The sequence below is a fragment of the Oxyura jamaicensis genome, chromosome 10, assembly GCF_011077185.1.
Source record: "Oxyura jamaicensis isolate SHBP4307 breed ruddy duck chromosome 10, BPBGC_Ojam_1.0, whole genome shotgun sequence".
Classification (NCBI taxonomy): domain Eukaryota; kingdom Metazoa; phylum Chordata; class Aves; order Anseriformes; family Anatidae; genus Oxyura; species Oxyura jamaicensis.
The window spans coordinates 7,710,302-7,726,864 of record NC_048902.1 but is presented as its reverse complement, the minus strand read 5'-3'; the positions used below and the strand labels follow the sequence as shown (position 1 = coordinate 7,726,864).

The window sequence follows — 16,563 nt, the reverse complement described above, 5'->3', positions numbered from 1 at the left end:
CACAGCCCCCGGTGCGGCGGTGAGGGGCACGGAGCGCGCCCGGTGAGGGGGAAAGGCTGCTGCCAGCAGGTGCCTGGGGGCGCTGGGCGTCCCTAGGAGTATGGCACCGCGCGGAGGCCCCTCCGGCCGAGGGGAGCGGCCGCTGAGGGGTTCGGCCCCCAGGAGATGGGGGAATCACCTCAGCCTCCGTGTGGCCTGCTGGCAAGCAGCTGTGTGGAGATAACCTGCTACAGCACGGTAGGCTCTGCTGTCCTAAATAACAGTATTGCCAGTGTGCGCTTTTTTTTTTTTTTTTTTTAAATTATCACACAGTTTATGCCAGCTGCTTTGTTGTGAATTCAAGAAGTTAATTATATGAATAAACGAGTATGTCAGCTTTGATTTAAAGCCCCGAGCAGTGTAGGTGTTACTCTAATTACACCACAATAACGTGCCATGAAGAGTGGCTGCTCCACATCCCTTTTGAGAAGGGCCAAACAACACAGTAATAAAAACACCAGTTATTTTCCCTAGGCAAAAGATGCCTCTATAGACATAGCAGTAGTTTTACCCTAGTGATTGTTCTATTGAGAGTTACTTCAAAGGAATTCATGTTACCGAATGTAGTCTCCTCAGGAAGCAAGTCAGTTACTTTTTAATTATTATTATTCTGTCCTAAATTAACTCATGGCAAGTAGCAACAACATAAATGTATAGGCTGCCCTTCTAGGTTGAAACTGATCATTTTGCAAGCAGGGTGGAACTTTACAGAGGTAACCTGCAAGGAAACATCTGTTCAGGAGAGGATTTGATGTATTTGGTGTAATGGGCACGAAAACCTGCAGGTTCTTTTTTCCCCAGTCTAAAGCCTAACCTCTGGCTGTATCTGCGTATGAAAGGTCGGAAAGGTTATAGCAGGTGGTCTTTGGGAGTGAAGGCAGCACATATTCAAATTGTTAACTCTGTGTGTGGATGCTAAAATTCTCCGTGGCATGAGACATTCAGAGGTAGCATGGCCAGGGTTCACAGAAGCTTGATCTTCCTTGGAGGAGTAAGAGCTTTCGTTCTTAGCAGTCAAACTCCTGGTGTATAATTTACAGAGGCAATTTAAGGTAGGATGACCCATCTGTTGGAGGCTGTCAAACTTAGACCTCTACTAATAAATCAAAGCAAAGTCACCTGGTTTAGCAACCACAGCTAGCAACAGTTCAAAGCAGAAGACTTTAGACTGAAGGGTCTCAGAATTGTGAGCACGATCTGTTCAGCTGCCTGGGCTGTGGAGTCAAGTCCCTACAGCTGGGGTCAGATTGCAGCCTTAGATGGGTGCTAAGCTATTGCAGCTGACAGCTGTCTTGCTATAAAATGTTAAATATGGTGTATGTGGTCAATAGTTTATTTTCTAATCCATTAATTAAACTTTTGAAATAGATGAAGAGCGGCTACGTAAGCACAAGCTGCTATAATGGCCACTAAACAGCTTACAACTGGTCCGTCTGACAAACAGTTTGCGGAATTTGAAATACCATGAAGTTATGCAAAAGTGGGAGTGATAACATTAAGATTAGAGTCTGCTGTGTATATAGAGAAGTATTGATTTGTAGCAGTAATGTGCTAGGAGTAAATATTGCTTAACACTCAACTGGCAGATTAAACTAATCATTGATAAATGCAAACAGAAAAAGTGAAAAAGAGCAAACTGAAAAATTTGACTGAGCTTTAATATATACAAGGAAATAGGAGTGAAAGAGTTTATGCTTTATGCTGCATTGAAATTTTACCCTGTTAGTGTAACAAGATCATTACACAATGAAATATAGATACCACGATAGCACGCTTGAAAGCCACTAGCTAGTACAGAGGAACTCTCAAAAATCAGCATTTGAAAGTTATTGTAAAAAAAATAAAATCCTGTGCATTTTAATTGTATTTAACAATTGAAAATCTTCTTCAGAGTATAGAAAGAAGAGGCAAAGAAATGGTTCATCTTCTGTTCATATACTCAATGGGTGTAATTGCCTTGGTAGGTTGTCTTTCTTTTTAAGGAAGAACTTGTAACTTTTAAAGCAATCATCCCTTTCAGCCATACTAGTTTTCTTACGTAATTTCTCTATGTTAGAATGAAACCAAAGTATTTTTAATATGGAAAAGTGGAGGAGGAAAGAGCGGGAAGACCAAGCAAAAGAATGAACAGGAATGTGTGAACTTCAGGAACTCTGCTTCTTGTCTTCTTTGTAACCGCAAGTAAGTCATATCTACTTGGTGTTTTCCATTTAGCCTTTCTTCTTTTATTTTTATTTTTTGGTTTCTAAAGATAGAGACTGGCTGATGCGTGTCATCTAGGATACAGTGGGACCAGGCAGCCAAGATTATACAAGCAGGTAAGAAATGAGATGTCAGTCTTATCACTGTAATAATGCTCTCAAGTACGCAGAATCACAAGATTAAAAGATACAGAGCCCAATCCATCTTTGGTGTCAATTCACTTCTGTATGATGGCATTAAGGATAACTTGGTCATTTATATTTAATCTGATTTGCATAGGCAGGCAGCTTGAATCAGGTGACTGTGAAAGGAGTGCTATTTCACACAAATCACTTGACTGTACTGTTCTGATCTGACTGCAATCAGCTGCATCATGCATTTCAGTAGCACCAGATTGTGAGTGAGAAACATGCTTAATTTTATGGTTAATCATTAAAGCCAGTGATGCAAGTCATTCAGAGTTGAGGATGTGTAAGAACTGGGACATTCTGAAAGTTCTTAAAGTTCTTAATCTCAAAGGGCCTTTATGGGTGGGGGTTTTCAGGTTCAAAGAGCTTGTTGAAATAGAAATACTCTAATTTGTATGTTTTGCTTTTTTCTTCTTTATATTCTGTCTTGGGGGTAATTTTTTGGAACAGAAGAAGATTCCAATGCCACTATACATTGGTGAAAAAAAATCAAAACTGGTGACTAGAAAAAAAGGAGGTCAGTTTGGCCATGTAACAAGCAGTTGATTCAAGTGGGTGCTATCTGAATAGATGCTTGCTGCACTGTTAATCTGATTGGAGGTCAGTCATTCAGTTTGTGTTATCCTTATTACTGTAGTTTTTTTACTTATTTTGAAACTGCTGAATATATTCCATTGGTAGTGTCCATTTCTTTCACTGATAAAATTCTGATGCTAGTTTACTACTAATAACAAGTGTTGTTGAACACATTCTCATTCCAATAAATTAATTTTGTATATATGGTAGTAGTGTGTTTTAGTAGCACCAGGCAGTGCTGGTTTACAGTGTGTCAAATCTGCATTTCTAAGTGTTGCAATCTAAATAAATGGTATCTTCGAGACTGTTCCCCATTCATTGGATGTTTTTACTACATATCCAACACATTTCATAGGACATTACACTATATACAGTAGATGTATTTTCAGTGTTTGTGTGAAATATTTGTTCCTTGTTACATGTGAAGGTACACTCAACTCCTATTATCCGATGCTGTTACCTGGTCAGGGTCGTTAGAAGTTGTAGGAAAAAAGCAGAAGGTAATTCTCCAGATTCTAAATATACTAACTTGCTGAGGGAATAACAGCCATGGGCAGAGCTGTAGGTAAAGGAAGGAATTTTATTAAACATTTATAAACCCTCTGCCCTTCTTGTGCTTACAACTGGGAAACAAGCAGGCTGAAGAAGCTTACTTGTAACAGGTCTTGCCTCCATCTTCACATTCTTTCTCACCCGGCTTTCCTCCTGCTCTTGTTATAAGAGCTCATCCTTCTGCAGATGTTAGATAATATGATTTTGTTTCTGAATTTATTTATTCTGCCTGCCTGCATCTCTTACATGCTCTTTTTTTTTTTTTTTCCTCCTTTTTCGTTCGCTTTCCAGGAAATACAGGAGGGTTGTGTTGCTTTAACGTATGCTGTGAGCCCTCTAGCGGCGTTTTCTGAACCTTTCTACATCTCAGGCTGCGGTAGCATTTTTTTTTCTTTCCAGCTTTGTTTGCCTGAGACGAAAGAGTCAGATTAACTTTTGTTTAAACTACTTAAACTACTTAATTAAACTTTCCAGGTTTGTTTCTGTAATGTGAGAAGGAATACTCGTGTTTCCTGGTCTGTCTGAGAGTATTGCACCTCTGGTAGCGAGCTCATACCCTGCGTAGCCAGGGCATATGTAGCCGCAGTGTGAACACCAATGTTTATTGTGGAGCCCACGTGGCACCTGGTGGTGTTGTGGGGATGCTCTGGGCACTTAAACACTGCTGGATGGAGGCTCCCACTTTGGCAGCATTCTACAGCAGGTCAGATCCAAGCAGTGACGAGGATGTACTTTTATCTGAGGGGAGACTGACTGCAGAAACACTTGCTCTCCTAGTCAATTCTTCCAGTTCCTAGCCTTGCTCTGCGCGTGTGCATTACATGACTGCGCTACCGAGCGCCATCAGGTGACGCAGAGCTGCTCTGAAACGTGAAGGTGCCGAGCAAGAGCACCCTGAACTCGCAGACTGAGCAAGAAGACACCGAGGCAGTAGAGAGCTGATTTCTTCAAGTGCTGCCTGCTTCTTTTTTAAGTCATGAAAGCTCTGTATGTCACTTAGAAAAGCGTCTGCAAAAGGGGGAGATAGGCATCATTGTTTTAGGGTGACACCTGCCTGTGACTTCAACACTTATCCTCCTGGCACACTAAAGTCAAGCCTTTGCAAAGATTTTCCAGTACCGCTTCCTTCCTCGTTGGACAGGGTACAGGCAAAAACAGTTCAATGCAGGCTTTGGGATTTTTTCAGCACATTCACGGTGTATACATGCTCTAAATGCCTACAATACAGAGGAATCCTGCTACTTCTAATGGGATGCATTTGCATAAAGGAAGAATTCCTCTTCTAAGATGGGTAATAAGCAGACAATATTTACTGATGAACAGCTGGATGCCTACCAGGTAAGATATCTTAGTTTGCTGAAAGGAAAGGAGTAACCTCAACATGTTTGTGGATTGATAGGTTTTTGTTTTGGAAGTGTTTTTACAAATAGAAACAAAAACTTGCTCATTAGCTTGCATGTATATATTTCACTGTCCCTACCCCATGCTTGTAAGGGTGGGTTGTTCAATACGCTCAGTCTAACTCTCCCTTCTCCGTGTACAGAGAGGAGTCAAATTGCTTGTGTCTGGGCTAGGAAACAGCATGAAATCTGTGACAAGCTTGCTTAAGGGGAATTTCTGGTGCAATCTTCTTACTGAGCATTTTCTAAAGAAGTGTATCAATAACCTTTTTAGTTAATCTGTGCCGACTTTGCTGTATTAGGTGTGAGGGGGAAAAAAAAGGACACATCTAGTTTCACTTCTAACAGGGGCTCAGAAATATACTTAAAGTAAATCTAAAATAGGTATCTTTATGCTTGTATCCACTCCTGGATGGTAGCTTCTTTCTTACCTTGACAAAAAAATTGCACTTTTAATGTCTGGGGATAGTTTATTGGTGGCACTTTATTTCTGTCACATCAACTGAATTTTTAATACTCCAGAAAATAAATAATTTCCAGTTTTCATTCATGTTTTAGCATACTGCAGATCTCACTGAAATGCTGTGAGAGAAGCTCTCTGCACAGTGGGCACTTAGAACAAGTTCCTGAAAAAGCAAGTGAGGCAATATGTGAAAATAGAAATATGCTCAAGACGGAAGCACTGAGTACCTGTTCTGAGATGCAGACAGGGCTGGCTGCATCACTCTGTTCTTTTACAAGAAGTGATAAATACAGACAGAATTAACAGTGTGGGAAATCAACATTTAGTTTCTCCTGATAACCAAAGGACAGATCCAAGGCACACAAAAACAAATACCATTGTATTTGCCTTTGTGAAGTTTGACTTCTATACCTGTAGTTGAAACTATAATTTTAAATACCAGTTTTTTTGGGGAGTTAGTGCTAATACGGACACTTCACAGGTGTAGGTATTTATCCACATTGAGTCAGTTTAGGGATACAGGCTAAAAATTCTTTAAAATGTTATCCAATCGTGAAAATAAGGCTTAAGTTAAATGTTCTTATTAATTTCCTAGTTCCGTTGGTATCAGGGTTTTATACTTGTCATTATTCTTGCTCCATTTTCACATTTCATACAATGACAGCTTCTTTAATTTCCATCTCCTTACACATCTCATCCTCACCAGCAGTCTGTCACTATAATATATCAGTCAGACTGGGTTGTCAAAGTTCTAAACAGGCTATTTTTTTTTCATCCCTGTGAGATAGGCAAGAGGGAAATCACAGATCTCTGAAAACACTGATGTCTGTCTTCTGCTACCAGTAAAAGTGAACACAGAACAGAGCCCAACTGCAGTGAAACAAAACAAAATCCAAATGTAATTAATGTTATCTTCTTGACATAAACTGGCAAATGCAAGAGCAGAAATGTCATCCCTAATTCATTATTCTTCATCTAGAAATTGCCTTCCTCTAATGGCTTTTGCAGCCCCTGCCTTTCATAATGCTGGGTAATTGATCTCAAAGCCTTGCAGTAGTTAGGCCGATTGGATTGAGTCAGCCTGTGGGATTTCTCTGTTACAGGAGAACTTGTAGTTCATTAGCATTAGTAAAACACGATTTGCAACAACCTGTTGTGCATATAGGTGCCCCAGTGTGCAGCCAGGTATATACTTATAAATTTGTTTTAAACTGAACGATGGGTTACTCCTTTTCTTATCCCAAATGAGGGCTAGGGAACTTTTTGGGAATTTGATGTCGGTGCTCTGCTCCTTACAATAGAATTCAGGGTTACTGAGTCATATCAGCATGTCAGAAGCAAGAGAGTCAATTTTATACTTTTTATGAAATATATTTTTATTACTCCCCACAGCACCTATTAGAAAGCTGTTCAAAAACTCTCTATCCTATGGTTAGACTTGTAATTTATTTGTTTAAGGTCATTTTATTACCTGGTTGTAACTAGCACCATTTCTGTCTTTCAACAAAAGTTATTCTGGACTTACAGCGTCTGAATGCTACTTTAGTAGTGAAGTCTTTTTTCAGGTTATGCTTTAAAAGCTTGTTTCATAGCAGATGCTTCTGATAGGTAAAAGGAAGATGGAAAAGTGAGAATAGGTAAAAGGAAGATGGAAAATTGAGAAATTAATCTGCTTACAATACAGTAAATCCACATGCAAATTAGTTTAGTTTTCAGGAGTAAAAGTTAAGCTGCAGAAAAATCACCTGCGTGAAAAGCTAGAGTACATTAATCTCAGATCATCCATATGATATTAATTAAATAAAATAACCCTATCTGATTTGTCTAAAATTTTCAGAAATGCCCACGTGTAAATTTTGTAATATATAAATGATCATGTTGAAGGGTCATCTTTTAGCACAACCTCTACATTTAAATGAAATGTAAATGTGGTCAGCTGCAAGGTGCTCCAATGTTTTAAAATAGATGAATGTTTTAGTGAGTCTCCTAAGAGCATGATGATGGGAGAGCCAGCTGAAACTCTTTTTGAGAGATGAATAATAGAACTCAGTAACATTAAACCTCTCATTGTTTTCTTTTTTTATACTCAGAATAGGTAGAAGGAAATTAACTAAAGAAGGACTGGCAACTTTCAAATCTTCTAACACCTTGGCATATCACCTGGGAACTTATTTAGCTCATGTTCTAGCTGACAGCCCTTTAAATTTTCATAAGCTTAGTGAAATGTTAGGGAAATCTAAGGAGTTAGGCTTTTGCAGACATCTGTTTCCTCACTGAGATTCACCTCGTTACAATGTTAGCCATGTAAGAAAATGATTTCTGTCAGGGATTTCTTTTTCTTGTGTCCTTAGAGTACTTGACTGTTTTTTTGTCTTACTACATAAAATGAAAAATCTAACCAAGGTCAACTACAGGACAACTTTTGGATACCAAGTTCCATAGTGAGAAAAGTAAATTAACCAGGAATTTTACCTTGAGTTGTGCTATGTAAAGATACTTGGAGCAGTAGAAAATTAAGACATAAACCAAAGCAGTAACATCAGGTCCTTGGCCTGAGTGTGCTGCATTTCCCACTGAGAAACATGATTACATTGAGTAAGAAATGCGTAGAAGCTGTGCTTGGAGTTTGAGCAAACTACTCCTCAGGCAATCTCACTGCTTTCACTGTGGTTACTTGAAAAGGTGGCCTGAATTTGATATAAATTGTGTTCCAGTTATTTCCTTAATAGACATAACTTAGAGAATGTAGGGCACAGATATTTTATACCAGATATTACTCTTTTTATTTTAAGTCAATTATTTTTCTGTTTGTTAGTTACTATATTTTTTTTCCTATATGTTTAATACAGCACTAAAAGAAAGCAGTGTTTATCTTGGTTGGTTGTCTCTTAGGCAATACTGCAAAAAATAATAGTAATATGAAAAAATAGCATTATTGTCTTTTAAACAAGAATTTGTCAATTAGCTAAATTTTTTCCTTTTATTAAAATTCTGGTCAAAGTGGGATTCAACTATATATCATGTGAAATACGCAAAACCAGAAGAAACAAGTTACATTATATGTCAATAAATGCCATTTATAAATTGAAACAAGGTCATCAATCTGTCTTTGCATTTTTAAAAAGCTGTGCTTGACTTGGCCAGGATCCGTGATGAAAATGTACCCTTTTGGGGGCAAGAGTGCAAAAAGCCTACTTGTCACAGGTCCTACAGGATCTTCTGCTAAAAGCACTTTTCAGTTTCATAAAGAATTGCTGTTAATGTGCAAACTTTAAGTAGCATAATAATGGAAGAAGCTTTTGTGAAATTATCTTGTAGTCTGATTCCGGTTTCATGTTACTGTTTGGTGCATATATGGATTGAGCCAAATTAAATTTGCTGACAGTTTGCTTCTTCATCAGTACTTCCTTATGTCTAGCTGTTTCTACTCCAGTGCCTCAGTACAAATACACAAACTATTTCTTATAGCTGCAGGTTTTGCTTACTTAAACTTGGTGGGGATTTTAGGGGTTTTCTGGCTGTAGTTCAGAAACATGCTTACAAATAAAGAGAATGTGAAAATCTCCACTGATATTGTCTGGTGCAACCAGAGTTTTTTTTTTTAAGATAAAAGTCCATATAACAGTACTGTTACTAGTGCAGATACTGATTGTGACATAATTTTTTTTAGCATTTAAATCGGGATTTACTGAAGTACTTGCACAAATATGAGACTTACAGGCTGGTGCTAGTCTCATTGGCTTCCAGTAACTCCGTATTTACCATGACGAAGATACATAAATGTATTGATGCCTCAGTCTTGCGCAGCTCTATACCAGTCTTATTTGTATGGCAATTAGAATCCAAAATAAAAAAAATACAAGAGTAGAATTAAAATAGATCATCTGCCTTTATGAGAATTGGTTTTGTCCATCACCTTTCAACTTTTTAACTTTTGATTTCTGATTGCTTGATAGGGTGATTTTTTTCTTGGTGTTTCATTTAAATGCTCTTAGACACATTTGTGCTGTGACAAAAGTACTCAAAGATCATTTGTGATTTTATAAGTGCAACCTCTGAAATATATATTTAAAATGTTAATATTTAAAATGCAGCATTCAGTATTTGTCATTTTCTTAAAAGCTGCTCAGTAATGTAGCTAGAAGCATCTAATCTATCTTGCCCTGAGGATATTGTCAAAATTCCTGTTATTTGTTGGTTTATTTTATCTGTGGCTTATTGGCTCTTGTTTGAGATCCTTCCTAATTAGAAGTGACTTTTATATTGCTAGGACTGTTTTGTATTATTTATTTACTTATAAAATGTTCTGATGAAGCTGTTGCAGGTTCAGAATAATCTTGCCCTTCTGAAATTATGCACGTAAATGGCACAATTATACATCTGTTGTTATAGAGGAGAAATATAATGGGTGTATGAAATACTATTTTGCAATAGCCTTGCACATTTGAGTGCTGCCCTTTTCTCATTTGGTTGTTATCCAGTTTTTCTTCTCTTCCTTTCTGCAGATAAATGTTACCCTTCTCTATGTGCAATTAGTTTTATTTGAAAACTGTGCTTTATGCACAACAATCTTTGCTTCTAAAAGTGATAAGTAATCATCTTTTATTCAGTGGACTGCTAAAACTCATAAACTGCATGCTGCTCTCTGGGATAGGCAATAGATCTCGCAGAACAAATTACACATGGTCCAGTTCCAGAATAATACCGCACGTTACACTCTGTATGTGTATGTTACATAAAATTAATGCTGATTAATCAGCATTCTCAGCACCGTTATCTCTACTCTTACTTTTTGTTCAAATCCCTGTAGAGCTAAACATAAAGCAGAACTGATCTAGGAGTTTGCAGTGAAGTCTTACAGACTAATAGACGAGGTAGTGGACTGCTGTGTTTGTCTGTCACCATCTTGTCCTAAACTTGCATTCACCTGACATAGTAGGTCAAAGAATAAAAAAACAGTTCTGGTTTGGTTAAACTTTTAACATTGTGCTCTTTTATAAAGGAAATTTTAAGAGCAGAGAGTGTTAATCTAGCTTTGAGCAATACTGTGTGACTAGCAGAAGGTCACACCACCAGCCAAGAGCAAAGCCACCCATAAAACCAAAGCACACCAGCTATATGCCTCTTTACTCAGCAGAATATTTTAAGAACCAGTTAAGCTACCTAAATGCCATATTTGAGAATCAAGTTCCATTATACAAGCTAATGATCTAATTGAAATCAATGGACAAAATTGTTTGCTTTGTTTTTCACTGTTTTCATTAGCCATAAGGAAGTGGGTAATTGCAGACTTGTTTAAGTGTTATCTCAAAAATAAATAAATAAATAAATAAATCAGTGTTCCTTTGTCACACTTCTAATTAGTTTAATTACTGAGGGCATAAGGACAGACCAAGTGGGGTAGTTGATCTTAGAAGAAGAGCTGGTATTTTCTCAAGTGCAGGAGTAGGTAATCTTTCAAGGCAAGAACTCTGTCCTAAATAACCTGAAACCCACAGGGGACCTTCCTGTTACCAGTATTTTTTCAGGCCATTGTATAGCATTAGAAATAAAAGCCTCCATTTCCAGGATAAGTTCTTGCTGGAAATCTAGAACTGGTACAAATTATGAAAACTGTGGTCACATTTATCTGAGTGCTTTAGCCTGTGCTTTTCTAGCAGGTCTCCTCATGGCCTTAGTATCCAAACAGAATTGGCAGATTGCTTTGTAAATCAATGATAGACTAAAATACTGTCTACATGATAACGGATGTGTTCCATGATATTCATGGCTTAAAGGAAGATTGATGTAGGCATATACATAAACCACAAATACTTCCCAGGACCCATTTCACCTTTCCATATGAGGGACTTAATTTGACGTTTGTTTACTATTTATTGTCCATCATTGTGTATTTTCTGTATGAATGAAGTAGCCAGAAGAAAACTGGATGATTCACCTCCGTGTTTCTCTGGCCAAAAGTCTTTAATTAAATTTGAATTAAATTGATGGAGTTCTAGCAAATACAAAATGAAATTATATTTAGACCTGGGTTCCATGGTGACTTTAATCCAACCTGGGGCCGTGCTTCGATCAAAAAGTGCACTCTTATACCTCTTCCCTCCCACCAGTAATGACTTGTTTTAGTTTCTTCTCTTAACACTGGTGCTAGAATTAGTGACACTGTTCTAAGCCACAACAAGGAGGTGATCCAAGCTGAAAATGAATCCCTTTTTGTGTGGTTAGTTTCCAAACACATTAGTTCCTTCTCTGAATTCTCTGATGCAGTTATACTACTCATTGGCATGAGGTCAGCATAAAGGAAGAACAGAAATTAGCTGAGAGAAGCAGGAGAGCTGGCTGGACTTCCCTCTCAGAGGCTGAAGTCGTGGCTTTTGCATTTGCCATTCAGGATCAGCCAGGCAAAACATTTTTAAGTAGTGTGTAAGGTCTTGCTATGGGTTGGAAGTATAGGCCAGGGTCCTGACCTTGGTGCCTTGACATTGAATAGCTCTAAGCTCTCTGAAAGTGGTCTCAGAAACCATTGTAAATTTTGTGACACCCCTAGCACACAATGCCATATAATTGTCAGGTGTATTTGGAATACTGCAGTCAGTAACAGTGGTCAGGCAAATACTTGCTATTACAGGGAAACACAGGATTGTATTGTCTTTTGTTATAAAGGTTTCCAATATCCATGTTTTTAGATTACAGTACTAAAAAAATCCTTTGATAAAACTAAAGATGGAATACAATAATGTTTTTTGTCAAAGAAGTGAAGTGACTCGGATTTTTGAGAAAAAAAAATGAATGTGGACCTTCATCAGGAAAGGTTTATGATACATCTTGCTGTGGTTTTCAGTGGTGCTCTCACAAGAGTTCTGGAAGGTGAACTCATCTTGTGCATCTTTATCTCTATTTGTGTATCAGTTCCGTGTCAGCTTTCTAGTTAAGTAACAGTGTCTGCTGTTTTCTCAAGCCTATATAATTACGGGATGATTGCTGCTCAGGGCATCAGCATCATTTGTGAGATTGCACCTGCCTTTCATTAGTAAATGATGCATCCTTTAGTGACAGTTTGACTGTAAGTGGTGAACATGCTGGAATTAATAAAGACTTACCCAGCTGGCTCCTATTTCACTTTGTGCGGTTCCAGACAATGTGACATCTTTGTTGGCAGCTCACAGTGTGCCTTCCTGTCCTGCCTTGTAACACTATTCTGCTACACAATACACGGAAGGGAAAGCTACTTCTGCTCCTGCTTGGTGCAGAGGAGAGCAAGCAAGCTCAATAATTGATACTGGGCAGGACTGATACCATACCTGGATACCCGAGACGAGCTGGTTGATTGCTTCAGCTAGCTGTGATCATTTGCTTTTCCCCTCCTTTGAAGAAGCAGGCATTTAGCCAGATTAATTCTCACCTTAGGAACAAAATGGATTTTCAGTAGTTGACTGAAGAGCAGGACCAGGGTGAGGGCATAGTAGCTGTATGTGCTCCTAGGAACAACGTAACCAGTCTGCTGTTATCTTGTCACTAGCTGATTTTAGGATGTATATTTTAAATGTTTACATTAAAGGAGAAAACTTACTAGGAGCTGAATTCTTAAGCATATGATCTGCCCAGGCCTGAGAGAGAAGCAGGTGGTCATCAAGAGTGTTGTGCTTTGGTTATACTAGCATCTAGCACTCTGGCGCTCCCACCCTCCCATCAGCCAGTAAGTCTGAGACACAAACTTGCATGTTTTCTAAATTCATGGCCTGAGCAACATGTAGAACTAATCATGCAGTGTTTCATTGTCACCAGTGTTCCTAGTTTTGAATGCAGGGCATAGCTTTCCCTAAAAAAATACCTTAGGGTATTTCAATTATTTTATAACATACATTGCTTTCAATAGAGGTACTTTATAGCATATATTGCTTTGCAAATCAAAACCAGGTGGTATGTAAATGGTATCTTTAATGTTTTTCTGCCAGCTCCAAGTTTTTTCCTAAAAACACTAAAAAGTAATCCTTTGTGCTCACTTTCAATATTTCTATTGTATGGTAATACATTTTGCTTTTTTAACAGGATTGCACATTCTTCACTCGGAAAGAAATCCTTCGGTAAGTGAACTGTATTATTTTTTCTATCATCATTCACATGGAAAGAACAAAATCATTTTTTTCTGACTTGTGAGGAAACCAAATGAAGCCAGTTATTTTTCATAAATGAATGTAGGATGGGGCTCAGGGTACATGTATAATATGTAAATGTATGTAAGCAAAAGATGGCTATTGGGTTAATGTCAATAACATATGCTTTTCTAGGGAGAAGCCATTGAATAGTAGGGAGCCAGTGACTTTCTGAATGGATTTTGCTGCTTTTCTGTTTGGTTTTCCTCAGGATTTTTGTCCTAATAAGGAGTAAGAATACATCTGTGGCATTTGTCTAGACTTAGGAGCTCATAATGTTCTAGATTGTCAAATCCGAATAGCTTCTGAGACACAAGCATTATCAGGGAAACAGCATTTGTTCTCATAAATATTGGGAAGTGCTCTGCTCTGAGCTCAAAAATAGATGTGGTCTCTGTGAGAAGTGTTCTTTGCCTTAGCTCTGTTGCAGTAAACTTCAGTAAGGCTGATGTTCAGCAATTCTGTTGAGGTGAAAACTAATGGCATGGCACTAAATGGGTTGCTTTATTTTTTGATGGGGGAAAATAGAGGTGGTATTTCAGCTAATTTCTTGCATACCTTTGTTCTTGGTATTTGTGCACCTAAGGCACATCTACAGCAAATTTTGTGGACAAATAGGAGTATAGAACATGTGTAATACAGGCCCAAATTAAAGAATATGACATAAAACACGAACTAATTTTCTAGCAAGATTGTAATGTTGGCAGGGGGAGAATGGAGACACAACTGTAAAATGCTGATGAAAAAAAGGAAGTAAGGAATCAAATATTTCCCCAGAAGATGTAATTAGGAAACTTCTTAATCTGAACACACAGACTTTCACATTTGGAAAACAGCGTTTCCAAAATGGAAACTTGAACCATCACGAGCAACTGAGAGAACACAGTAAGTGTACTTTGAAAAATATGCTGCAGATTTCAGGAAAAGAGGTTCTGAAGCCAGAAAATATCATTGAATGATAGGCAAGCAGGAATTTTATGGCATTGTGAAAGCTGGCTATGAGGTGAGGAGTCAGCAACTTTTGTTCTCTTTTTTTTCTGGGTTGCAGTGGATAAAAAAAAAATAGTTGTAGAGAAGTTTCCAATGTGCAGTTTTGACAGGCAGGTAAAGACTGACAGAAATGAAGAATTTTCCCATAGAAACGAAGTTTTTTTACATGCATTCTGGATTTTTTCTTGATGCATGATACTGAAATAAAACTTGTGTTGAAAATTTATATCAAGGCACTGAATGTTTCAGAACATTCTAAAAATAGTGATTATAAATGAGCTGGATTTGTGAATGTTTATGTAACAGTATTCTTGGGTGTGTCTCAGAGCTGTGTAATTTGAAACTGCATTTACAAATCGGTGATCTATGATTTTTTATCCTCGCATGGTAAGCGTGACAGAGTAGAGGAGGTCACTGCGATTCATAAGACTTCCTGGTAAGGGAAGCAGCACTGAACTGTGGCAAAGGTTCTGCTGCTTAAGAACAAGATGATTTTCTAATGAAGTTTGACATGGTGACTGTGAATGGGATAGGGACTGTAGAACTGGAAGGTATCGGTTTGCTTTGTTACTCTCACTAATCTATGTAAGCAACTAAGCATCTTTGACTAATTGCCCCTTTAATTTATCTGTCTTAATATTTTTGTGCCTTTTAAGTATGAGGAGAATATTCCCTTTATCTTGACTGTTGAGGTTGCAAGCTCCTCCTGGTAAGAATAATTCAAACTATTTTACCTCTGGAATGTGAAAACTGGTCTTAGTTGTAGGTTTTTGCATTCTGTTGTAGTGAAAGTGCTGGTCTGAATACTTCCTGAAGCTCGTGGTATCTGTGAGAGGTGTCATTGTCACCTGGCATTTAAATAGAACAGTTAAAATACAATAAAGAGTTGACTGTGGCAAACAGTATTTAAGTTAGAACAATCCTCATAGATTTTAGTAAGGGCTGTTTTTCTAAAAAGCACAGAAATGTAAACAAATAACTTAGAGAAAAAAAAAAAAGGCAAATAGTTTTTGGCTGAAGTCAGCCTCCCTGTCTGGCTCACCATCTATTAGTATGAGTGTTAGTGATGACACAAGCAAAGGGACACAGTTGTTTAGATGGGGATGAAGGAATAAATATGGCAGCTCCAATTTAGATGACTTGAAACTCATGCAGAACAGCATGAGATTGCAGTTAGGTGAAATGGGCTAAGTGATATTATCCATCTTTTCCTGCAGGAAAATAGACCATCAGAAAGCTCAAACAACAACAAATTTCTCTTCTGCTGGTTTAATGAGCTGAATCAGCTCTCTCAAGGGTGAGTGCTAAAGCTGGAACAAGAACCAGAACATGAAAATGAGACTGAAAATGAGGAAAGTAGAGGAGGGCAAGACTCTGCATTTCAGTGGAGGTGAGATGAGAATGGCTTAGTCTAGTGTCAGTGTAAGACTTTGGTACCATGAGCAACTTAAATCAACATAAATGCAGGCTGCTGTCAAAGGGGTCAAGGACACATTCTCATGATCAATAATCTAGGTGTGGAAAGAAGTATGTTTATAAACTATAAGGAAATAGTGTGATTTAAATTAAGGTGAAGAGGAAATGAACACGTCATCATGATCCATGATTATGGATCTAGGAGGAGGGAAAAACAATATGTAAATGGACTGCAGAAAAGATAATCTGGTGAAAGAGAAGAAACATAAATTATTATTTATCATGTTTCAGTTGACTTTTTATCACCAAAAACTCTAAAAATTCTCTTGGAGAAGTGCTTAACACAACTCATTAAATGATAGAACTCATGAACCCAGAGCAAGAGCATGTTGAAGATCTGTGGATAGATGTAGATGTATATGTACTATCACTGACAAAATATTATCTAAAATACAGGACAGCTGACAAATGTTTAGAATCCTTACTAATTCTGTTGATAGGTGTGTGTTAGGGCTTTGAAAGCATGCCCCACTTTGCCTGAGAATGTGGAAATTACACCAGGACTGCAAGATACAACTTCAGTG

General features: G+C 37.9%; 1 protein-coding gene across 7 annotated transcripts in view; it reads left to right on the top strand.

The window, feature by feature from the left end:
* The window catches only part of CIB2 (calcium and integrin binding family member 2), a 42,828-nt gene that overhangs the window by 915 nt on the left and 25,350 nt on the right, over positions 1-16,563 (top strand). The window contains exons 1-4 of one of the 7 annotated variants that reach the window (XM_035335454.1): positions 102-237; positions 2,096-2,220; positions 2,320-2,357; positions 13,470-13,504. Coding sequence is in view for 3 of the 7 variants with exons in the window: in XM_035335449.1 (XP_035191340.1) it covers positions 166-237; positions 13,470-13,504 (107 nt within the window). In the remaining 4 variants the exon portion in view is untranslated. Of the gene's footprint in view, positions 1-41; positions 238-2,095; positions 2,221-2,296; positions 2,358-3,848; positions 4,896-13,469; positions 13,505-16,563 lie in introns of those variants that run through there. The other 6 variants (XM_035335451.1, XM_035335452.1, XM_035335453.1 and 3 more) reach the window with 6 other exon arrangements.